This window comes from Rutidosis leptorrhynchoides, chromosome 4 (genome assembly GCF_046630445.1).
Source record: "Rutidosis leptorrhynchoides isolate AG116_Rl617_1_P2 chromosome 4, CSIRO_AGI_Rlap_v1, whole genome shotgun sequence".
NCBI lineage: Eukaryota > Viridiplantae > Streptophyta > Magnoliopsida > Asterales > Asteraceae > Rutidosis > Rutidosis leptorrhynchoides.
The window spans coordinates 490,669,419-490,688,524 of record NC_092336.1 but is presented as its reverse complement, the minus strand read 5'-3'; the positions used below and the strand labels follow the sequence as shown (position 1 = coordinate 490,688,524).

The following is a 19,106-nucleotide window of genomic DNA, read 5'->3' as shown; positions in this document are numbered from 1 at the left end:
TTTGTGATGTTTTCATCTAAGTTTGGTATAACTCTTCTGGCGACTACGGGTCATCTCGAGCCCTTCTCGGACTTGAACGATCTCAATTGTTGTTTCTTGATGGAGTTCAGATTCGGTGATTTGCTTGCCACATGCTTTGGTTAAATGAATCGGGGTATGACATTTGCGGTCATATAGGGTTTCGGAAGTGCTGCGTTAATATACGAGTGATAGATGTCGTTGTAAGAGGAACTACTAAAGGTGACAATACCAGTCTGTAACATGTCTTTCCAAGATTGAATCGTACGTTTGCTCAGTTCGTCGGTTGTGGGAGATACGCGGTACATGTGTCTAAGCAGTTCCCAAGGTTTCTTGTAACACTAGAAGTGAAACGAGTATTTTGATACAGGATAAATGACGAAGATACACCGTGTTGGAATTAGAATCTCTTAAGATATGTTTGAACAAGCTAGTTAGGGTTTGAAAACGTTCGTTGGAACAAGTTCCTTACCGGCTACAGAGAACATTTTTCAGGGCTATTCACCCTCGTGGTGAATACTAGTAATACATGATGAGTCTCTCTCTCCATTGAGAAAGTATATAAAAGGTTTCCTTATACAAAAGTACAAGCAAAAGGACAGGAGTGGAATGAGAACTTAGAATAGGATGAGCTCACATCCTGAGGTAGCCATATCGCGCATCTAGTGGTCAAATGTTGAGACCTGGTGGGAAAACAAGATAGAACACATAGTTATATAGTTCGGGGTTGAGTAGTAGTTGTCCGTATCAGGAGCATGAGGACGATAAGTCAAAGAGAAAGGAAGTATCCTTGGATTGTGTGTTATCTTGGGTCCCAGTAATATCAGACGGTCATAGTGAAATAACAGTGTTATGTAACGTGGTACGTGGTGATGAGAAGATTGATCGGATCCATAATTAAGTATTCCAATCGTTCGTGCAAAAATAACGAATTTCAGTTTCCTTGATTTCGAGTCGAGAGAGTATGCCTTTCGGGCGTTCGAGTAGAAATATTTCCATACTTGAATTTCATTGTGTTAAATGAATTTAGTTAGTAAGGTTGGGGTGAATAATCGCGTTAAAAGTTCGGACACGGAGAGGTTTAGTCCTTTCCTGGGGGAGTTAACGGGGTTAAAGGACGAGTAACACGAGAAAAAGTCGAAAATGAATCTGCGGTAATAATCGGCGAGATCTAAGATTTTACGAGTACAAGTCAGAGTCGTGAGGGTTTCCCGATTACGTGTGGCTTCGATTGCGAGATTTATTGTAATACCCTGACCACTAACAACATGGTCTAGAAATTGGACTTTGTTTAACCAAAGTTCACACTTGGAGATTTTGGTATAGAGTTGCTCTTTCCTCAAGAGTTCAAGCGTAAGACAAAGACGTTGTTCGTTTTCTTCTTTGCTTGAATTGAATAGGTTAGAACATCACATATGAATATGATGACAGATCTGTCTAGATAAGTTTACATATGTAGCGACCCATCAGGCCCATCAGGCCCATGAATACGGAGGAAGCCTTTGTTAAACTGAACGACACTATAAGAAATTCATAACTATCGTAACGAATTTTGAAAACCGTTTTGGAGATAACCGGAATGGGGGTCGATTTTGGAATACACACGGAATTCTTGTGATTGATCAAGAGGTCATCGGTACGGGAAAGAGAATATCTGTTCTTAACCGAAAATTATTTAGTTCACGATAATCTATACACATGTAAGGGATCATTTTCTTCTTAACGAATAGGTTTTGAGTTCCCTAGTTCTATAGGTGTCAAGTCAAAATTCAAATTCTCCACCCAAAAAGTTTAACGTAATAGTTTTTCGTCGGTCACCTGAATGGCATAGGTAGTGTCTAGGGGATATGGTGGTGTGCAAAGAGTACGAGTCAAGGCCTTGGTTATAAAACGTCTAACGGTACCCGAATTGAATAAACATGAAATATAAGGGTTGTTGAGAAGAAACGTACCCGTGACTAGTTGTCATCTCGGGCTTCCTCGGTGTTAATGTTGAAAGCTCGGCCGCGTGTATTGGGGTTTGTCTTCTTCTCCGGGCACGCATTCTTAAAATGACCCGGTTGGCCACATTCGAAACAAACGCCCGTCCGGTGTGCATTGGGCGCCTTTTGGGCGACGGGGGCGACGCTCCTACAATCGTTGGCCGTATGACCACTTCCTTGGCACCGGTGGCAAGTTAACTTACCACATTTACCATAATGACGGTTGCGGAATTTGTTGCAAAATGGTTTGCTACATTCGCCATAATGATGTTTGTGGCACTTGTTGCAAGATGGTAGACTTCCGGCATAGCCTTTCTTGTCGTTGGAGGTGAAAGGCTTCTTGGCGGGGTTGTTGTTGTAGTTGCTCAATTCGGGGGCTTCCCATTTTCTTTTGTTGCCACCCGACTTATCCTCGGCTTTATATGCCGACACCTCAATTTCGTCCACCGTTTCGATCAATTGGCGGGCCATATTCAAAGCCTCTTGGTGATTAGCGGGTTTGGATGACATTACTCCTTGTTTGATGCTCTTAGGAAGACCATCCATGTACAGCTCAACCCTTAGAGACTCGGTACTCACGAGATTTGGGCACATCAAGGCTAGCTCAGAAAATCGTTGATTATAGGCCTTTAGGTCATTCCCGACCGCTTTTAAAGTTCTTAGCTCGTGTTCAAGCTTGCGGGTCTCTTCGCGCGGGAAGTATTCGGTGATCATCTTTCCTCTTAAGTCGACCCAAGAGAGAGCGTGGGCTTCGTGGATACCTACCAATTGTACATACGTATTCCACCATGTGAGAGCGATACCGGCGAAGGTGTGAGTGGAAAATCTGACCTTGTCTTGGTCCCGACAACCGCTTATGCTAAAGACGGCTTCTGTTTGCTCAAACCATCGGGTGAGCACGACCGGTCCCCCGGTTCCATCAAAAGTGTGAGGTTTGCACCCCATGAAGTTCTTATAGGAGCACCCTTCGTTTGAATTACCGGCTCCATTGTTGTTGTTGTTGTGATTGTTGTTATTGTTATTGTTGTTGGAAGAGTGACCGGCCATGGCCGCATCCACGGCGGTGGCTATCATTCGTTGTATAGCTTGTTCGGGAGTTTCGGGAGGAGCGCGTCGACGAGTCATTGTTCCTTCAAGACACAAGAATATCGTTGGTTAGTATTCTCAATAATACCAACCGTGATATGGAATAAGGATAAAGAGAAAATTTCCTTAACCCGCCTTAAATTCTTTATGTCATAATGTCGGAACGTACATGTGAATCACTGTAATATAATCCCGGAAATTATATTACCCTGATTCTCATGTGCATTTAACATTACCTCATAAAGTCAAGGTGGCGTGCCAACAAAATTTATCAACGTAAGATCAAGATCGAATACGAGTTAGATATGATAGAAAAGTTCGAGTATAATGCACAAATAGTCAAGTAATTCCTACTTCAGTCTATATGCCGGTTGTAGTCTAGATTCACCTATGTACCCTATGACTCGGGGTGGACACAAATGAACTCTAAATCCCTACAACCAAGGCTCTGATACCACTTGTATCGACCCCGACAAATCGTCAAGTGACGGCGTCGACTACGTAGGTCCCATTACATGGTCATAAGTCTTTAAGACAACGTTTGACCAAAATATGTCGCATTCATTTCAATGTAAAAGGGTGTTTCAAGTTTACAAAAGAAGTTCGACGACTAGTTACATTACAATGTTAAACGTACAATTGAAACCTATGCGACACAATTTAAAAGTAGCCAAAAAGATGCTCCAAATATGCATGTATACTCGACATCCAAGCAAGTATCAAAAGAGTGCGGAAGCATGTATCACTTAAGCATTCAAAACCTGAGAAAAACATAGAAGAATCTGTCAACGAAAACGTTGGTGAAATCATAGGTTTAGTAAATGAGTATGTAAGTAAAATAAGTTGAACCACAAGTTATAGTATAAGTCGATTTTCCGAATCGTTTGAATTCCATAAGTATTGTTGTTTACCGAGCACCCAATTATCAAAGCTTAACCGTATCATTTACCTCAGCATAAAAGTGTTAGAACATACACCGTACCAGAATATATTTCATTCGCTTAACGGTAGCGAACCGTCCGAATGAGGGTTAGTCAAACCCGTATGGATCCACACAACATAGTCTCGCTTACACCATCTGATGTAATTAATGATAATTGAATTGAGAATTTTCGTTCAAACTCATCCGTATCTTTGTATTCGTATTCGTGTTCGATGTATAAAAGTATGAAAGGTATATATACATATGAAATGTATATAAGTATGTAACGTATATGTTTCTCAGCCCACGATTTAAAATATAAAAGTTGTTGAAAAAGTGGGACTATGATCTCACCTCGAGTGCACGAGTATAAAAGTACTTCACAAAGTAAACGTGTGCATGAAAGTTGCTTAGCCTTGACCTAAACAAGTAAGTTGTATCAATTTACCGGTTACGACACAAGGTCGGGTGAAATGTGCTCAATTAGTCCTATGGCTCGTTACGACTCGAATAAATAGCATGTGAATCACGTTATCAAGTTTCATGCAAGAATCAAGTATAAAATAAGATTAGAACGATTGCATAAGTGTTTTGTTAAGTTTGACTAAAAGTTAAACTTGGTCAAAGTCAACGAAAAAGTCAATGGGGTCGGGTCGGGTCCCGAACTATTTTCCTAAGCTTAGAAATCATATATGAGCATGTTAGAACAAGTTACATGTGAATCGGAGGTGCGTAGCATAGCAAACATTATTCAAAAATCGACAAAGTTGGACATACCGTATTGGCGCGCCGCGCGGGTATATGGTGCTCCGCGCCATTACCTGTGCAGAGAAATCTGGCAGTTTTTAAGTTTTATGCACGAACCTAACTTCAAACAATCACCATTTATGACCCGCAAACAACCAAAACATGTATCTTATATCATCGGAAAGGTATTTTGACAAGGAACACAACTAACTACTTTTCATCAAGCGAAAACATCATTTACAATAACCGATTTCTCACCAAGTGGTCATTCAAGGTCCATTTTCAAAGTTTCAAGTTCTTGAAATGCATTACATGATTCGGGAATCCAATCCACACATATGATATGCCGTTTCGAAGGTAATTACTCATGCAATACAACTAAACACTTACTAACAACATTTCATGGCATCCAAAGTATCAAAAGTTCATTTCAAGTTCATCAAACCCTAATCAAAATTCACAAAAATCACAAATCATGTATTTGAAGTTTTCTTAATCAACCTACGCATCAAAACGAAGCTAGTGATACTAGTAACACAATTAAAACATGAACTTTAACAATTTAACAACATTTAATCTTCCAAAATCAAAGATTAAGCAAACCCATTTTCAAGTGTTCAAACTAGTTACTCAAATCAACAAATCGAACAAACAAAACATATATTCATGTTATACACGAGCCATAGACACTAATTAACACTTTTATAATTCAAAAACATCAAGAACACAAAATCTAGTGATTTTAGAAAGTTACCCAAATGAGATGAAATTGGTATCAAGTCGAAGAGGATGAAGAGAGGATTCCAAATATGTAATTTGTTTTGATGTTAGCCTCCAAATCCAAAATTAGATGATAAATCTTGTTTGAGTTCTTGAGAGGAAAAATGGAAGTATGAAAAGAGAGAAAGGGAGAAAATGAGAGGAGGAGGTTGAAGGTTTGACTAGTTGACCTAGTCAAATCTTTGGCCTCTTTGCAAGTTTAGTCCCTCTAGTTCGGGTGCGGGTGCGTGAATTAACCAAACGAATTATTTTGAATTACAGGAGAGTACGAGAGATGTTATAATCCAATAACGAAAATATTTTAAGAATGTTAGCTAATGGAGGATACGAATCGAGATACTGAGGATATTATTAAAATAAAAAGACGGGCGTTAAAATAATTTTAACGGAAAAACGCGGGATGTTACATATATGGGGTCAAAAGTATTATATATACCGACCACAAAAGTCTTCAACACATATTTAATCAGAAACAACTGAATATGAGGCAGCGTAGGTGGATTGAATTGTTGAATGATTACGACTTTGAGATTCGTTACCACCCGGGGAAGGCAAATGTGGTAGCCGACGCATTGAGCAGGAAGGACAGAGAACCCATTCGAGTAAAATCTATGAATATAATGATTCACAATAACCTTACTACTCAAATAAAGGAGGCGCAACAAGGAGTTTTAAAAGAGGGAAATTTAAAGGATGAAATACCCAAAGGATCGGAGAAGCATCTTAATATTCGGGAAGACGGAACCCGGTATAGGGCTGAAAGAATTTGGGTACCAAAATTTGGAGATATGAGAGAAATGGTACTTAGAGAAGCTCATAAAACCAGATACTCAATACATCCTGGAACGGGGAAGGTGTACAAGGATCTTAAGAAACATTTTTGGTGGCCAGGTATGAAAGCCGATATTGCTAAATATGTAGGAGAATGTTTGACGTGTTCTAAGGTCAAAGCTGAACATCAGAAACCATCAGGTCTACTACAACAACCTGAAATCCCGGAATGGAAATGGGAAAACATTACCATGGATTTCATTACTAAATTGCCAAGGACTGCAAGTGGTTATGATACTATTTGGGTAATAGTTGATCGTCTCACCAAGTCAGCACACTTCCTGCCAATAAGAGAAGATGACAAGATGGAGAAGTTAGCACGACTGTATTTGAAGGAAGTCGTCTCCAGACATGGAATACCAATCTCTATTATCTCTGATAGGGATGGCAGATTTATTTCAAGATTCTGGCAGACATTACAGCAAGCATTAGGAACTCGTCTAGACATGAGTACTGCCTATCATCCACAAACTGATGGGCAGAGCGAAAGGATGATACAAACGCTTGAAGACATGCTACGAGCATGTGTTATTGATTTCGGAAACAGTTGGGATCGACATCTACCATTAGCAGAATTTTCCTACAACAACAGCTACCATTCAAGCATTGAGATGGCGCCGTTTGAAGCACTTTATGGTAGAAAGTGCAGGTCTCCGATTTGTTGGAGTGAAGTGGGGGATAGACAGATTACGGGTCCGGAGATAATACAAGAAACTACCAAGAAGATCATCCAAGTTCAACAACGGTTGAAAACCGCCCAAAGTCGACAAAAGAGCTACGCTGACATTAAAAGAAAAGATATAGAATTTGAAATTGGAGAGATGGTCATGCTTAAAGTTACACCTTGGAAAGGTGTTGTTCGATTTGGTAAACGAGGGAAATTAAATCCAAGGTATATCGGACCATTCAAGATTATTGATCGTGTCGGACCAGTAGCTTACCGACTTGAGTTACCTCAACAACTCGTGGCTGTACATAACACTTTCCACGTCTCGAATTTGAAGAAATGTTTTGCTAAAGAAGATCTCACTATTGCGTTAGATGAAATCCAAATCAACGAAAAACTTCAATTCATCGAAGAACTCGTAGAAATAATGGATCGTGAGGTTAAAAGACTTAAGCAAAACAAGATACCAATTGTTAAGGTTCGATGGAATGCTCGTAGAGGATCCGAGTTCACCTGGGAATGAGAAGATCAGATGAAGAAGAAATACCCGCATTTATTTCCAGAAGATACGTCAACACCTCCAACTGCTTAAAATTTCGGGACGAAATTTATTTAACGGGTAGGTACTGTAGTGACCCTAACTTTTCCATGTTTATATATATATTAAATGAAATTGTTATTTACATGATTAAGTGTTTCCAACATGTTAAGCAATCAAACTTGTTAAGACTTGATTAATTGAAATAGGTTTCATATAGACAATTGACCACCCAAGTTGACCGGTGATTCACGAACGTTAAAACTTGTAAAAACTATATGATGACATATATATGGATATATATATATAGTTAACATGATATTATGATAAGTAAACATATCATTAAGTATATTAACAATGAACTACATATGTAAAAACAAGACTACTAACTTAATGATTTTGAAACGAGACATATATGTAACGATTATCGTTGTAACAACATTTAATGTATATATATATCATATTAAGAGATATTCATACATCATAATATCATGATAATATAATAATTTAAAATCTCATTTGATATTATAAAAATTGGGTTAACAACACTTAACAAGATCGTTAACCTAAAGGTTTCAAAACAACACTTACATGTAACGACTAACGATGACTTAATGACTCAGTTAAAATGTATATACATGTAGTGTTTTAATATGTATTCATACACTTTTGAAAGACTTCAAGACACTTATCAAAATACTTCTACTTAACAAAAATGCTTACAATTACATCCTCGTTCAGTTTCATCAACAATTCTACTCGTATGCACCCGTATTTTTACTCGTACAATACACAGCTTTTAGATGTATGTACTATTGGTATATACACTCCAATGATCAGCTCTTAGCAGCCCATGTGAGTCACCTAACACATGTGGGAACCATCATTTGGCAACTAGCATGAAATATCTCATAAAATTACAAAAATATGAGTAATCATTCATGACTTATTTACATGAAAACAAAATTACATATCCTTTATATCTAATCCATACACCAACGACCAAAAACACCTAGAAACACTTTCATTCTTCAATTTTCTTCATCTAATTGATCTCTCTCAAGTTCTATCTTCAAGTTCTAAGTGTTCTTCATAAATTCCAAAAGTTCTAGTTTCATAAAATCAAGAATACTTCCAAGATTGCAAGTTTACTTCCAAGTTTTCTAAATCCATTCCAAGTAATCATCCAAGATCAAGAAACCTTTGTTACTTACAGTAGGTTATCTTTCTAATACAAGGTAATAATCATATTCAAACTTTAATTCAATTTCTATAACTATAACAATCTTATTTCGAGTAGAAATCTTACTTGAAATTGTTTTCGTGTCATGATTCTGCTTCAAGAACTTTCAAGCCATCCAAGGATCCTTTGAAGCTAGATCCATTTTTCTAATTTCCATTAGGTTTATCCAAGGAACTTGAGGTAGTAATGATGTTCATAACATCATTCGATTCATACATATAAAGCTATCTTATTCGAAGGTTTAAACTTGTAATCACTAGAACATAGTTTAGTTAATTCTAAACTTGTTCGCAAATAAAAGTTAATCCTTCTAACTTGACTTTTAAAATCAACTAAACATATGTTCTATATCTATATGATATGCTAACTTAATGATTTAAAACCTGGAAACACGAAAAACACCGTAAAACCGGATTTACGCCGTCGTAGTAACACCGCGAGCTGTTTTGGGTTAGTTAATTAAAAACTATGATAAACTTTGATTTAAAAGTTGTTATTCTAGGAAAATGATTTTTATTATGAACATGAAACTATATCCAAAAATTATGGTTAAACTCAAAGTGGAAGTATGTTTTCTAAAATGGTCATCTAGACGTCGTTCTTTCGACTGAAATGACTACCTTTACAAAAACAACTTGTAACTTATTTTTCCGACTATAAACCTATACTTTTTCTGTTTAGATTCATAAAATAGAGTTCAATATGAAACCATAGCAATTTGATTCACTCAAAACGGATTTAAAATGAAGAAGTTATGGGTAAAACAAGATTGGATAATTTTTCTCATTTTAGCTACGTGAAAATTTGTAACAAATCTATTCCAACCATAACTTAATCAACTTGTATTGTATATTATGTAATCTTGAGATACCATAGACACGTATACAATGTTTTGACCTATCATGTCGACACATCTATATATATTTCGGAACAACCATAGACACTCTATATGTGAATGTTGGAGTTAGCTATACAGGGTTGAGGTTGATTCCAATATATATATATAGTTTGAGTTGCGATCAATACTGAGATACGTATACACTGGGTCGTGGATTGATTCAAGATAATATTTATCGATTTATTTCTGTACATCTAACTGTGGACAACTAGTTGTAGGTTACTAACGAGGACAGCTGACTTAATAAACTTAAAACATCAAAATGTATTAAAAGTGTTGTAAATATATTTTGAACATACTTTGATATATATGTATATATTGTTATAGGTTCGTGAATCAACCAGTGGCCAAGTCTTACTTCCCGACGAAGTAAAAATCTGTGAAAGTGAGTTATAGTCTCACTTTTAAAATCTAATATTTTTGGGATGAGAATACATGCAGGTTTTATAAATGATTTACAAAATAGACACAAGTACGTGAAACTACATTCTATGGTTGAATTATCAAAATCGAATATGCCCCTTTTTATTAAGTCTGGTAATCTAAGAATTAGGGAACAGACACCCTAATTGACGCGAATCCTAAAGATAGATCTATTGGGCCTAACAAACCCCATCCAAAGTACCGGATGCTTTAGTACTTCGAAATTTATATCATATCCGAAGGGTGTCCCGGAATGATGGGGATATTCTTATATATGCATCTTGTTAATGTCGGTTACCAGGTGTTCATCATATGAATGATTTTTATCTCTATGTATGGGTTGTGTATTAAAATATGAAATCTTGTGGTCTATTGTTACGATTTGATATATATAGGTTAAACCTATAACTCACCAACATTTTTGTTGACGTTTAAAGCATGTTTATTCTCAGGTGAATACTAAGAGCTTTCGCTGTTGCATACTAAAATAAGGACAAGATTTGGAGTCCATGTTTGTATGATATTGTGTAAAAACTGCATTCAAGAAACTGATTTCGATGTAACATATTTGTATTGTAAACCATTATGTAATGGTCGTGTGTAAACAGGATATTTTAGATTATCATTATTTGATAATCTACGTAAAGCTTTTTAAACCTTTATTTATGAAATAAAGGTTATGGTTTGTTTTAAATATGAATGCAGTCTTTGAAAAACGTCTCATATAGAGGTCAAAACCTCGCAACGAAATCAATTAATATGGAACGTTTTTAATCAATAAGAACGGGACATTTCAGCAATTACTGGTAGCAATAAATCAATGTGAAACACATCAGAAGACAGCCAGTACAACATTAAAATTTAGGGTTTACGATGAATCTTCAGCGACGCAATTTAATCGTCCGCAAACCCTAAATAATGACGGCATTGTTATTTGATGAATCAAATTGGAATTACAACCAAATTGGAGCTATCATCCTTTTCCGTATCAGTTATTTGGATCTAGTAACCCGTTTAGTCATCGGATTTGAAGGCGGCTTTTAATTTTAAAACCAAATCGCAAATAATCAAACAAAAATCATACCTACGGAATCGAAAAAATAAGACGAATTGTTTAGTTGATGCGGCGCGGTCGTTTATTGCTTCAATCACTGGATTGTTCGCCGATGAAATAGAGGGAGGTGATTTTTGTTGAAGATGAAGGTTACAGGGGTGGTGAGAGAGAAAAATAGATTTTTTAACTTAATTTATCCGTTTGGCCTAAATTGTCAGAATTAAGAAAATAAAAGTTGATTTATTTCTGACCAATAATGAAAGTACAGGTGTAAAATGTTGATTAGGAATTGTACGGTCGTGACATGTGACAGTAGGCCACACGGTTTGTAAAGTGTAGAGATAGAGATAGAGAAGATACGCGAATTCATGTGAGTGCCCCTGTCTCCTTGATTAGTTAATTTGATAGGGGCACACTTTATTACGCTTTTTTTGGCTAATTACTTTGATGATCACCAAAATATGGTAATCACAAATTTTTTTTATTATCTCAAAAATTGAAGATAAAATTACGGCACCGAGGATTGTAAGGGCGAGGTGCCATGGTCCCCAAAATTTTTTTGTCCTTACTAACAATTTGTATGGATTTAAAGATTAAATATGTTAAAATTCAATCTTGGCCCCATCAAATTGATATTTGAATGTATAGCATACGGTTTATCAATTCTTGGTTATCAAATTAAGAGAATACATTTTTTGATTGAGTTTTTTTGACCTCTCATTGTAAGTGTTCGAGCACAGTCAGCAACTAACGGTGTATATTTTACTCCACGATTTTGTTCTATTAATATGTGCTCAGTACAGTGATGATGTTAATTTATTCAACTAAACGTTTCATAAAGGTGAAAATATCTACTCCTAAATATTTTTATATTTGACCATTCTCACATTTTTTTTATTTATGTTAGAAAGGCTGGCTATTCTCACGTTTAAAATTCACCATTTAAAACAATGTGTATAACTAATACGGAGCAAGTAATAAGTAATAACCAAATTAACATAATTGAATAATTCTAAAATTTTATTATTACCAAGTGGATTATCACATAATGCCAAATCTGAATGTATCGTATAAGACATATATATGTTTTTTTTTTTAGAAAAAAAAACATTAGTGTATCAAAAGAATAACTTCCACTAATCATATGCCTACAAGGGTAGAAAATGTAAGAATTGGAGAAAAAGCAAAGAATAAAAAAAAAAAGTGAATATTGTCGGAGGCCGATCGGAAATAATATCTGAACATGGGTTCCAATGAATACTCCGACATGTTTTTTGCTTTTACTTTTATCGCATATCTCAAACCATAATCTGTTTGAAAGTGATTACGATTCAACTTTGGGTTCGTTCGAGATTTACTAGATTTGACTGTCAGTGTTCTATATCTTCATATTTATATTCGCTTTCACACCTTTGTTATATAGGTAAACTTTATAATCAATTACTCATTTAATGAAAATTCACTTAAACGAGTATAAATATAGGGTTTTACATTTTACATGTATAAATTATTAGTTTTTTTGGGCAAAAAACGAATACCTATATAGAAACGAAGTCGTTTTTAAAGAAAAACGCTCTCAACAAAGAATACAAAAGGACATGGGAAAACGGGAAAGCCTGCGCCTGCAAAACAACTATTTATAACGAGTCTCTCTAACATCCCGACAAAAGTCATATAAACTAACCAAACAGAAACTGAAAAATACACGAAAATACAAGGAACAAAACCAACCGAAAAACACAAAACGTACCACAACAATCAACCTCGAGAACAAATTCTTCTTGACTTAAATGCATATACTTCAACTCTATAATGATTACTTACTACGGAGTACCAAACAACCTTCGTGATGGTTATTATTTAAAAGAATAAGAATGAGTTTAGTTATTACATATACAAAGGATTACAAACTATATTCAGTGATGAGTAACAGAGCTTGAACGTGTTCACTGAGGGACCAAGATCACTATAAAATATAATTAAGTTCTTTAAAAATATATGAATATACGTATATCGTATCTAGGGTGATTTAAAAACTTTCAATAGTTTGAAATTTCTTTTATGTTCGAGGAACGAATAACAATTTTGATCAAATCTGTTTTATACAGACTTCGATTTGATTGATTTAAAAGTTCAAATGTTTGTACAACAAAGGGCAACAAATTTCACCTTTAATGGGGGCACAATCCCTCCCAACCTCTATAATGCTTTGTTCCAAGTACATTCATGCTAATATGTACCAATTGATACAATATTTGCACTGTGTTTTCATCCCCTGATAATAAAGATCATAAAAGAGCGACAACAATATGTTATATGTAGGTGATTGACAACAAATGGAGCCAAAAAGTAAAGTAAGCTCGAGAATTTTGTTAGCTACGACTTTAGAATACGTATAAACAACACATGTTATATTGATGGGATCATGTATTATTATTATTATCTTACCTAAAAACAGAATAATGCATGAAACTATACAGCATCAATTGATGCCTTTAATGTTCAAATAACCAAAGATATGTCATAGAAACAATAACTGAATTATGTTGCAACAGCAGGTGTCCAAGAATAAGTTTGTGTAACAGAGTAATGAAGAACAAACTGGTGCATGGGGCCTTACCTAGATATAATGTTCAAAGGGAGCCAAAAATTTACTTTCTCTCCTAACAAAGCATATAAAGAACAAATTAGACATCACCACTCATTATGCAGTAAAGAACTCAGAATATTATTCTTTACTTAGCTGTGTCTCTTTATTAAAGCAATACTCATTGCTTTTAAATTCAAAACATAAATCGTACCCCACCACTCAATACTCCTTTCATCCATCTTCTTATTCTTGTTCTTGCTTCTAACCCTCAATTAACTTACACTTTGCTCACACTCAAAGAACACTCCTTTTGCTAACAATTCTTTTGTATACCTTATCTTGAATCATTTTCTTTCAGATTGGAAAGATGTCAGTCCAACAAGCGGATCAAACGCCGCTAGTTTACCCGGTTTCTGAAATCAACCCGCCTTCAAAACCCCAGTCAGATGGTTCATTTGGGTCAGTTTTCATAGTCCTGGCGGTGATAGTGGTGGTATCGGCGGTTGCTTGCTTTCTTGGGCGGATGTGTAGTAAGCGTCATAACAAGTCAAAACCATCTAAGCATGGTCGCCAGCCCAAAGAGAAAGATTTAAAGCATAACCGTAACGCATTCCAGACCAAAGATGGAGACATTGAATTTGGTTTTGATAAGCGGTTTTCGAGTGCCAAGGTGGCTGCTAATGGTGAACCAAATATGGGTAAGCCTAACTCTTATCGTGAACCAAACATGGGCCCACATACAGGTCGGGCTAATTCATATAAGGAATCGTCTATGGGCAGGCCTGACTCGTTTCGTGAACAATCTATGGGTCGGCCTGATTCGTTCCCCCAGCCATATATGGGTCGGCCTAACTCGTTCCGTAAGGGTGAATTTAGAGATGATCATGTAAGGTTTTCTGGTAACCAAGATCATGAGATGAATTTCAAGTCCGGTCCAGGACCTCAACTTTATTAAAAGTAGAAAGTACCTTGTTTGTTGTAAGATACATTTGGCTAAAGTTTGGCTAAGTAGATGTTTATGTAATTGGTCGGTGTTATTTTATGTCTAATTGTCCTGAATTAAAGGATTGGTTATGAAGTGGTTGTTGACTTAATATCTTCAATCTATGAAGGTTTAAATTCAAGTTATCTATTTTTATTTACTCAAGTTAGTTTAGTTTGTTTCTTTTATTCAGTCTACAAACAAAAGAAAGTGCAAGCCAGGGGAGGGCGAGTGTCGAATCGTTTCTCCTAACTTAAAGAGGGTGATAAATGTGGATCGATTTGAATGACTAAATTTCAAATGGGTCAAATGGGTAACTATAAACAATGCATCTAACGAAAACGGGCTATCAAGTTGAAAGTCTTACAAAGTGTATTTTCAACCAGTCTCCTAAATCACGTTATCCGAAATATCACACTTACATTACCACCAACACATTAGATAACTATAAAAATGTTTAAAGCCAATCCACACCCACCTGACCCATATTTACCCGCATAGCAGTATCCATTTTGACTTGATCCAACATGTATAATCCAAGACCATAACTCTTCATGCACCAGCATCGCCTACATAATAGATCATCTAGTATTGAGTCAAGAATCAAGTGGACTCATTAAAGCACCTAAAGGATATGTAAATTAAGTACCAGAACAAATCAAGAACTTGATATATATAACCCAAAAGATCATTCATAAGTTATCACATAGCAGATTTTAACTTTCCTTATATATATCATATACTCCCTCTAACCAGATTTTGGAAGGCGTTGACCCTTGCTAGTAAGTTATTCTTAAAATAACCTATATCCAGATGCATATATATCAAGAACAAGAAGGGTTCATGTACCTGTATCAACATTAATTATATACCCCGAGTGAGTAACAGCATGGATCATGGATGCAACTCTGAGACGCCTTTGGGAGCAGCCTAATATAATCACGTCATGGGATTCAAGTAGATGCATTAAATTGGACTACTAAAAACGGAAAGTTGCACCCAAACGAGAACCCAAAAAAAACCCATACATAAATAGTAATCTAACTATTTCAATGTAGCTTTATCGCTGAACTTCCACTTGCAGCCATTCTGATTTTACTAAGTTGAATAAATAATGTTGCAAATGATAAAAATGAGATCCCTGAATCAACTGAATATAACTGTCTTTCTGTCATCATCCTAAAATTTGTTATGTACAAGTTAAGAAGCTTGACGTGACTTCACTGAAGTCATGTCAAGCGTCAAGTTTTAAATAGTAGAAAAATCAGCTGCGCAACCTACTAAATACCAACCATGCAGCTTGATAGTAGGGTCCACAGTAGACATACCATGTAGTTGGTCACCAAAAGCTGCATAATCGTATTATAAGAAAAATAAGCAACAAAGCTCTGTGTATAGGCATCCCAAAAAAGTTCATCAGCGGGCTAATGGCTATCAGATTCTTCTTCTGTTGTCAGTCCGAGGTCTCTTAGAAGAACCCACTTTCAAGGTCTCTGCATCCGACTCAATCTAACAGATAAAAAAAAACGTTATAGAAGTCCGTTTGCAAAATTGAAGGCCAATAAGTTAACTAGTGCTACACACCTTGTTAAGTTTTTCCCTGACTTTTCGAACTGTCTGATTCATCGATTCTACTGGGAAATAATCCTGATATGATAATTGACCAAATAATATTTGAGTTAGCATTAATATGTAAACTACAGCATACAAAAACGAATCCCACAACATATTTGAAGAAACTATACGTTAAAGATTGGCTCTTCTTATTGCCCCTCAACACCCTCATACATAAAAGGATAAAAAAACATAAACTACAAAGGTTTGAACCTGATTAGAAGAAACTCTCGTGGGAACAATTGGACTGTGATTAACATGGTGCGGTTGCGGCTCTCTTGGGTCCCTACATCAAGATATTATAACCAGAAATTGCTAGCAGAACTAAGTCTTGTATTCCAATATTGAACAAACAATATAAGGTAGATGATAACCTCGGTTGAGTAATTATAGTGTGGGGTATGAAATTAGTTAGAGATGGAGTTGTAAGTGGCGCATGGTGGCTAGAAGAAACTGCGCTCTGAGCAGTAGGACCCTTGGATCTTCCGGCTGAAATAACAAAGACATGATAATAATATACGTGGTTGGCCACTCCTATATAAGCTAAAAAAAACATGCTTTATTATATAACTATGTATGATATGATATATGATGATGCAAGATAACTTACGGTTAAGTCTGGCGAGAACTTCTTTTCTTCTACCTTCCAACTTCTCCTTGGTGTCACTAAGGCTTTCATATTGCGGTGCATACGAGACTTGAAGTCGATTTCCAATGAAAACTGATTCATCCAACTTCCTTTTTGCAAAACTACACGAAATAACCTTTCATAACATATAATCTTGCCAAGTATATATTAGATTTTATCCATGTGTAACTTTGTTCTTCCAAAAAAAAGGATGGAACTGTATATGTGTAAAGTCTAAGGTTGTGCTAACAAGTACATCAATTACAGAGCAAGAACCCAATTTGGATATTTGTCGAATGTGTTAGTTTCAGGACCCCATTAAATTTGCATTCTGGAATCGCCACTGTAAACACGCACATATAAATATAATTATGAATTGGTTAAAGCACCTAGCATTGTTGACCTGGTGAAACTTGATCCAATAAACATCAGTATACGGCTCACAATCTTCATCATCCAGTGGTACAAATCTACAGTAAAACGAAAAAATTACATAACTAAATTCAGCTCACACTACCAATATATAAACAAAACCTTGTAATCATGCTATACATAATATGCAACCGTTATGTATATATTTATCAACTAACAGATCACAATTTAATTATTTACTAAAAATCATTAACTGAAATAACTTACTCATCAATTTCACCGTAACCTCCAAACAATTTACGTAATTCATCACCACAACCTAATGCTGGAACATTCCTAACGATCAAATACCTAATTAAAATCACGAATCAACGAATTGAGTTATTTAGGGCTCGTATATACGCATACAATTAATTAATTAAAATTATATGCTAGAAAAATCAAGTATATAAACTGGAATACGAACTTTGATTCGTCGCAAACGGTGTACACGCGTACTGCAGGTGGCTCGTCTTTGTTGCGCGGCATTTTTCTCCGACTATGAACGAGAACGACGGTGTGATGGTGTTCTTTTGAGCTGATTGAAACAGTAATTAAGTAAATTACAATTCTAGTCCCTATACTTATGCTCAGTTTCATGTTTGATAATCGAAATAAAACTAAACGGATAGTCCTCGTAGTTTGCACAATCATGTTTAGTCACTAAACTCTTTTCTTTTTGCATGGATAGTCACTAAGGTTTGCAAATCTTGCACGTTTAGTCACTCCGTCTAATTGCCGTTAAATCTAATCATGTGCTAGACATATTTTATTTCTCTTCATCTTCAACAAAACCTGCAAATGAAACGAATTTAAATCAAAACTTTAACCAAATTAAAATTTAAAATCAAAAATAATTTCTCCAACAAATTAAAATCAAACTCCCAAATCAGTAATCAGTAATATTACTGATTTGTCGCAATTAATCATTAGCTTCTCATGTTTTCAAACAAACGTCATATACATACAATTTGTCACAATCAAACCCTACAAAATCGATAACTGTTACTTCCTCCGTCCTTATATAATTCTCGACTTGAAAATTGCATACAATTTATGAAAAGTATAATGATTAATCCGCTAGACAATCAGATTTCATTCCAACTCACTTAAACTATTTCTGATATGATTATTCTGCTAACTAATCATAATTCATTTTGATCTTAAACTATTTCTGATTGACTGAAAATGAAAGTGGACAATTAATTAGGGACGGAGGGAGTAGTACACAATGGAACAATTCTTTTACATCAAAATTTGAACATAAAAATACATGCACTTATACCAGCATGTACAATGCTTCAATTTAGGGCATCTTTCAATTGGACTAGTTAGATATGGTTTTGTTCCATGTTAACGATGATGTTACCAATGTAAAATTAACGAAATCATCTTCTACGCAATGGTCGTTTCGAATAAAATCAGATCCACTGAGCTGCTATTTGTATATATGATCATAAAACCACCGCAAATCGAAATATAGCCAGTACCATACGTCGGAGTTGGCCAAGTTCGTCGGAGTTGCCATGGAAACCACCACCGCCGAAGTATACCATATCTGTTATACCCAACGCCACTAATCAATGAATGAAGCTCTACCGTCGACAGAAAATTTAGATATGGATCTGTCGTAACTCCGCCACAATCATCATTGCTTGAATCGCGACTTCGTGTTGTGATTCAGGTAAGATT

At 35.8% G+C, this 19,106-nt stretch overlaps 1 protein-coding gene across 2 annotated transcripts; it reads right to left on the bottom strand.

The window, feature by feature from the left end:
- Positions 1 to 14,716: 14,716 nt before the first annotated feature.
- Positions 14,717 to 17,949, bottom strand: LOC139844661 (uncharacterized). 2 transcript variants are annotated; one of them, XM_071834891.1, is made up of 10 exons: positions 17,842 to 17,949; positions 17,643 to 17,726; positions 17,393 to 17,473; positions 16,986 to 17,125; positions 16,750 to 16,864; positions 16,589 to 16,661; positions 16,346 to 16,408; positions 16,090 to 16,270; positions 15,611 to 15,691; positions 14,717 to 15,330 (listed from the first exon to the last, which is right to left on the bottom strand). In XM_071834891.1, exons 1-8 carry the CDS (start codon positions 17,901 to 17,903, stop codon positions 16,196 to 16,198), a joined length of 693 nt encoding a protein of 230 aa, XP_071690992.1. In that variant the 5' UTR covers positions 17,904 to 17,949; the 3' UTR covers positions 14,717 to 15,330; positions 15,611 to 15,691; positions 16,090 to 16,195. The 2 variants fall into 2 exon arrangements, with proteins under 2 accessions (XP_071690992.1, XP_071690991.1); XM_071834890.1 differs by having other exon boundaries at positions 14,729 to 15,330; positions 15,611 to 16,270.
- Positions 17,950 to 19,106: the final 1,157 nt, after the last annotated feature.

Bases quoted from the DNA above. Each gene is read 5' to 3' on its own strand.
- LOC139844661 (XM_071834891.1), bottom strand. From the start codon at position 17,903: ATGCCGCGCAACAAAGACGAGCCACCTGCAGTACGCGTGTACACCGTT. The intron at 17,474-17,642 runs GTAAGTTATTTC...GTTTTACTGTAG, and splicing joins GGTTACGGTGAAATTGATGA to ATTTGTACCACTGGATGATG. The intron at 16,271-16,345 runs GTGTGTAGCACT...TTTATCTGTTAG, and splicing joins TCAGGGAAAAACTTAACAAG to ATTGAGTCGGATGCAGAGAC.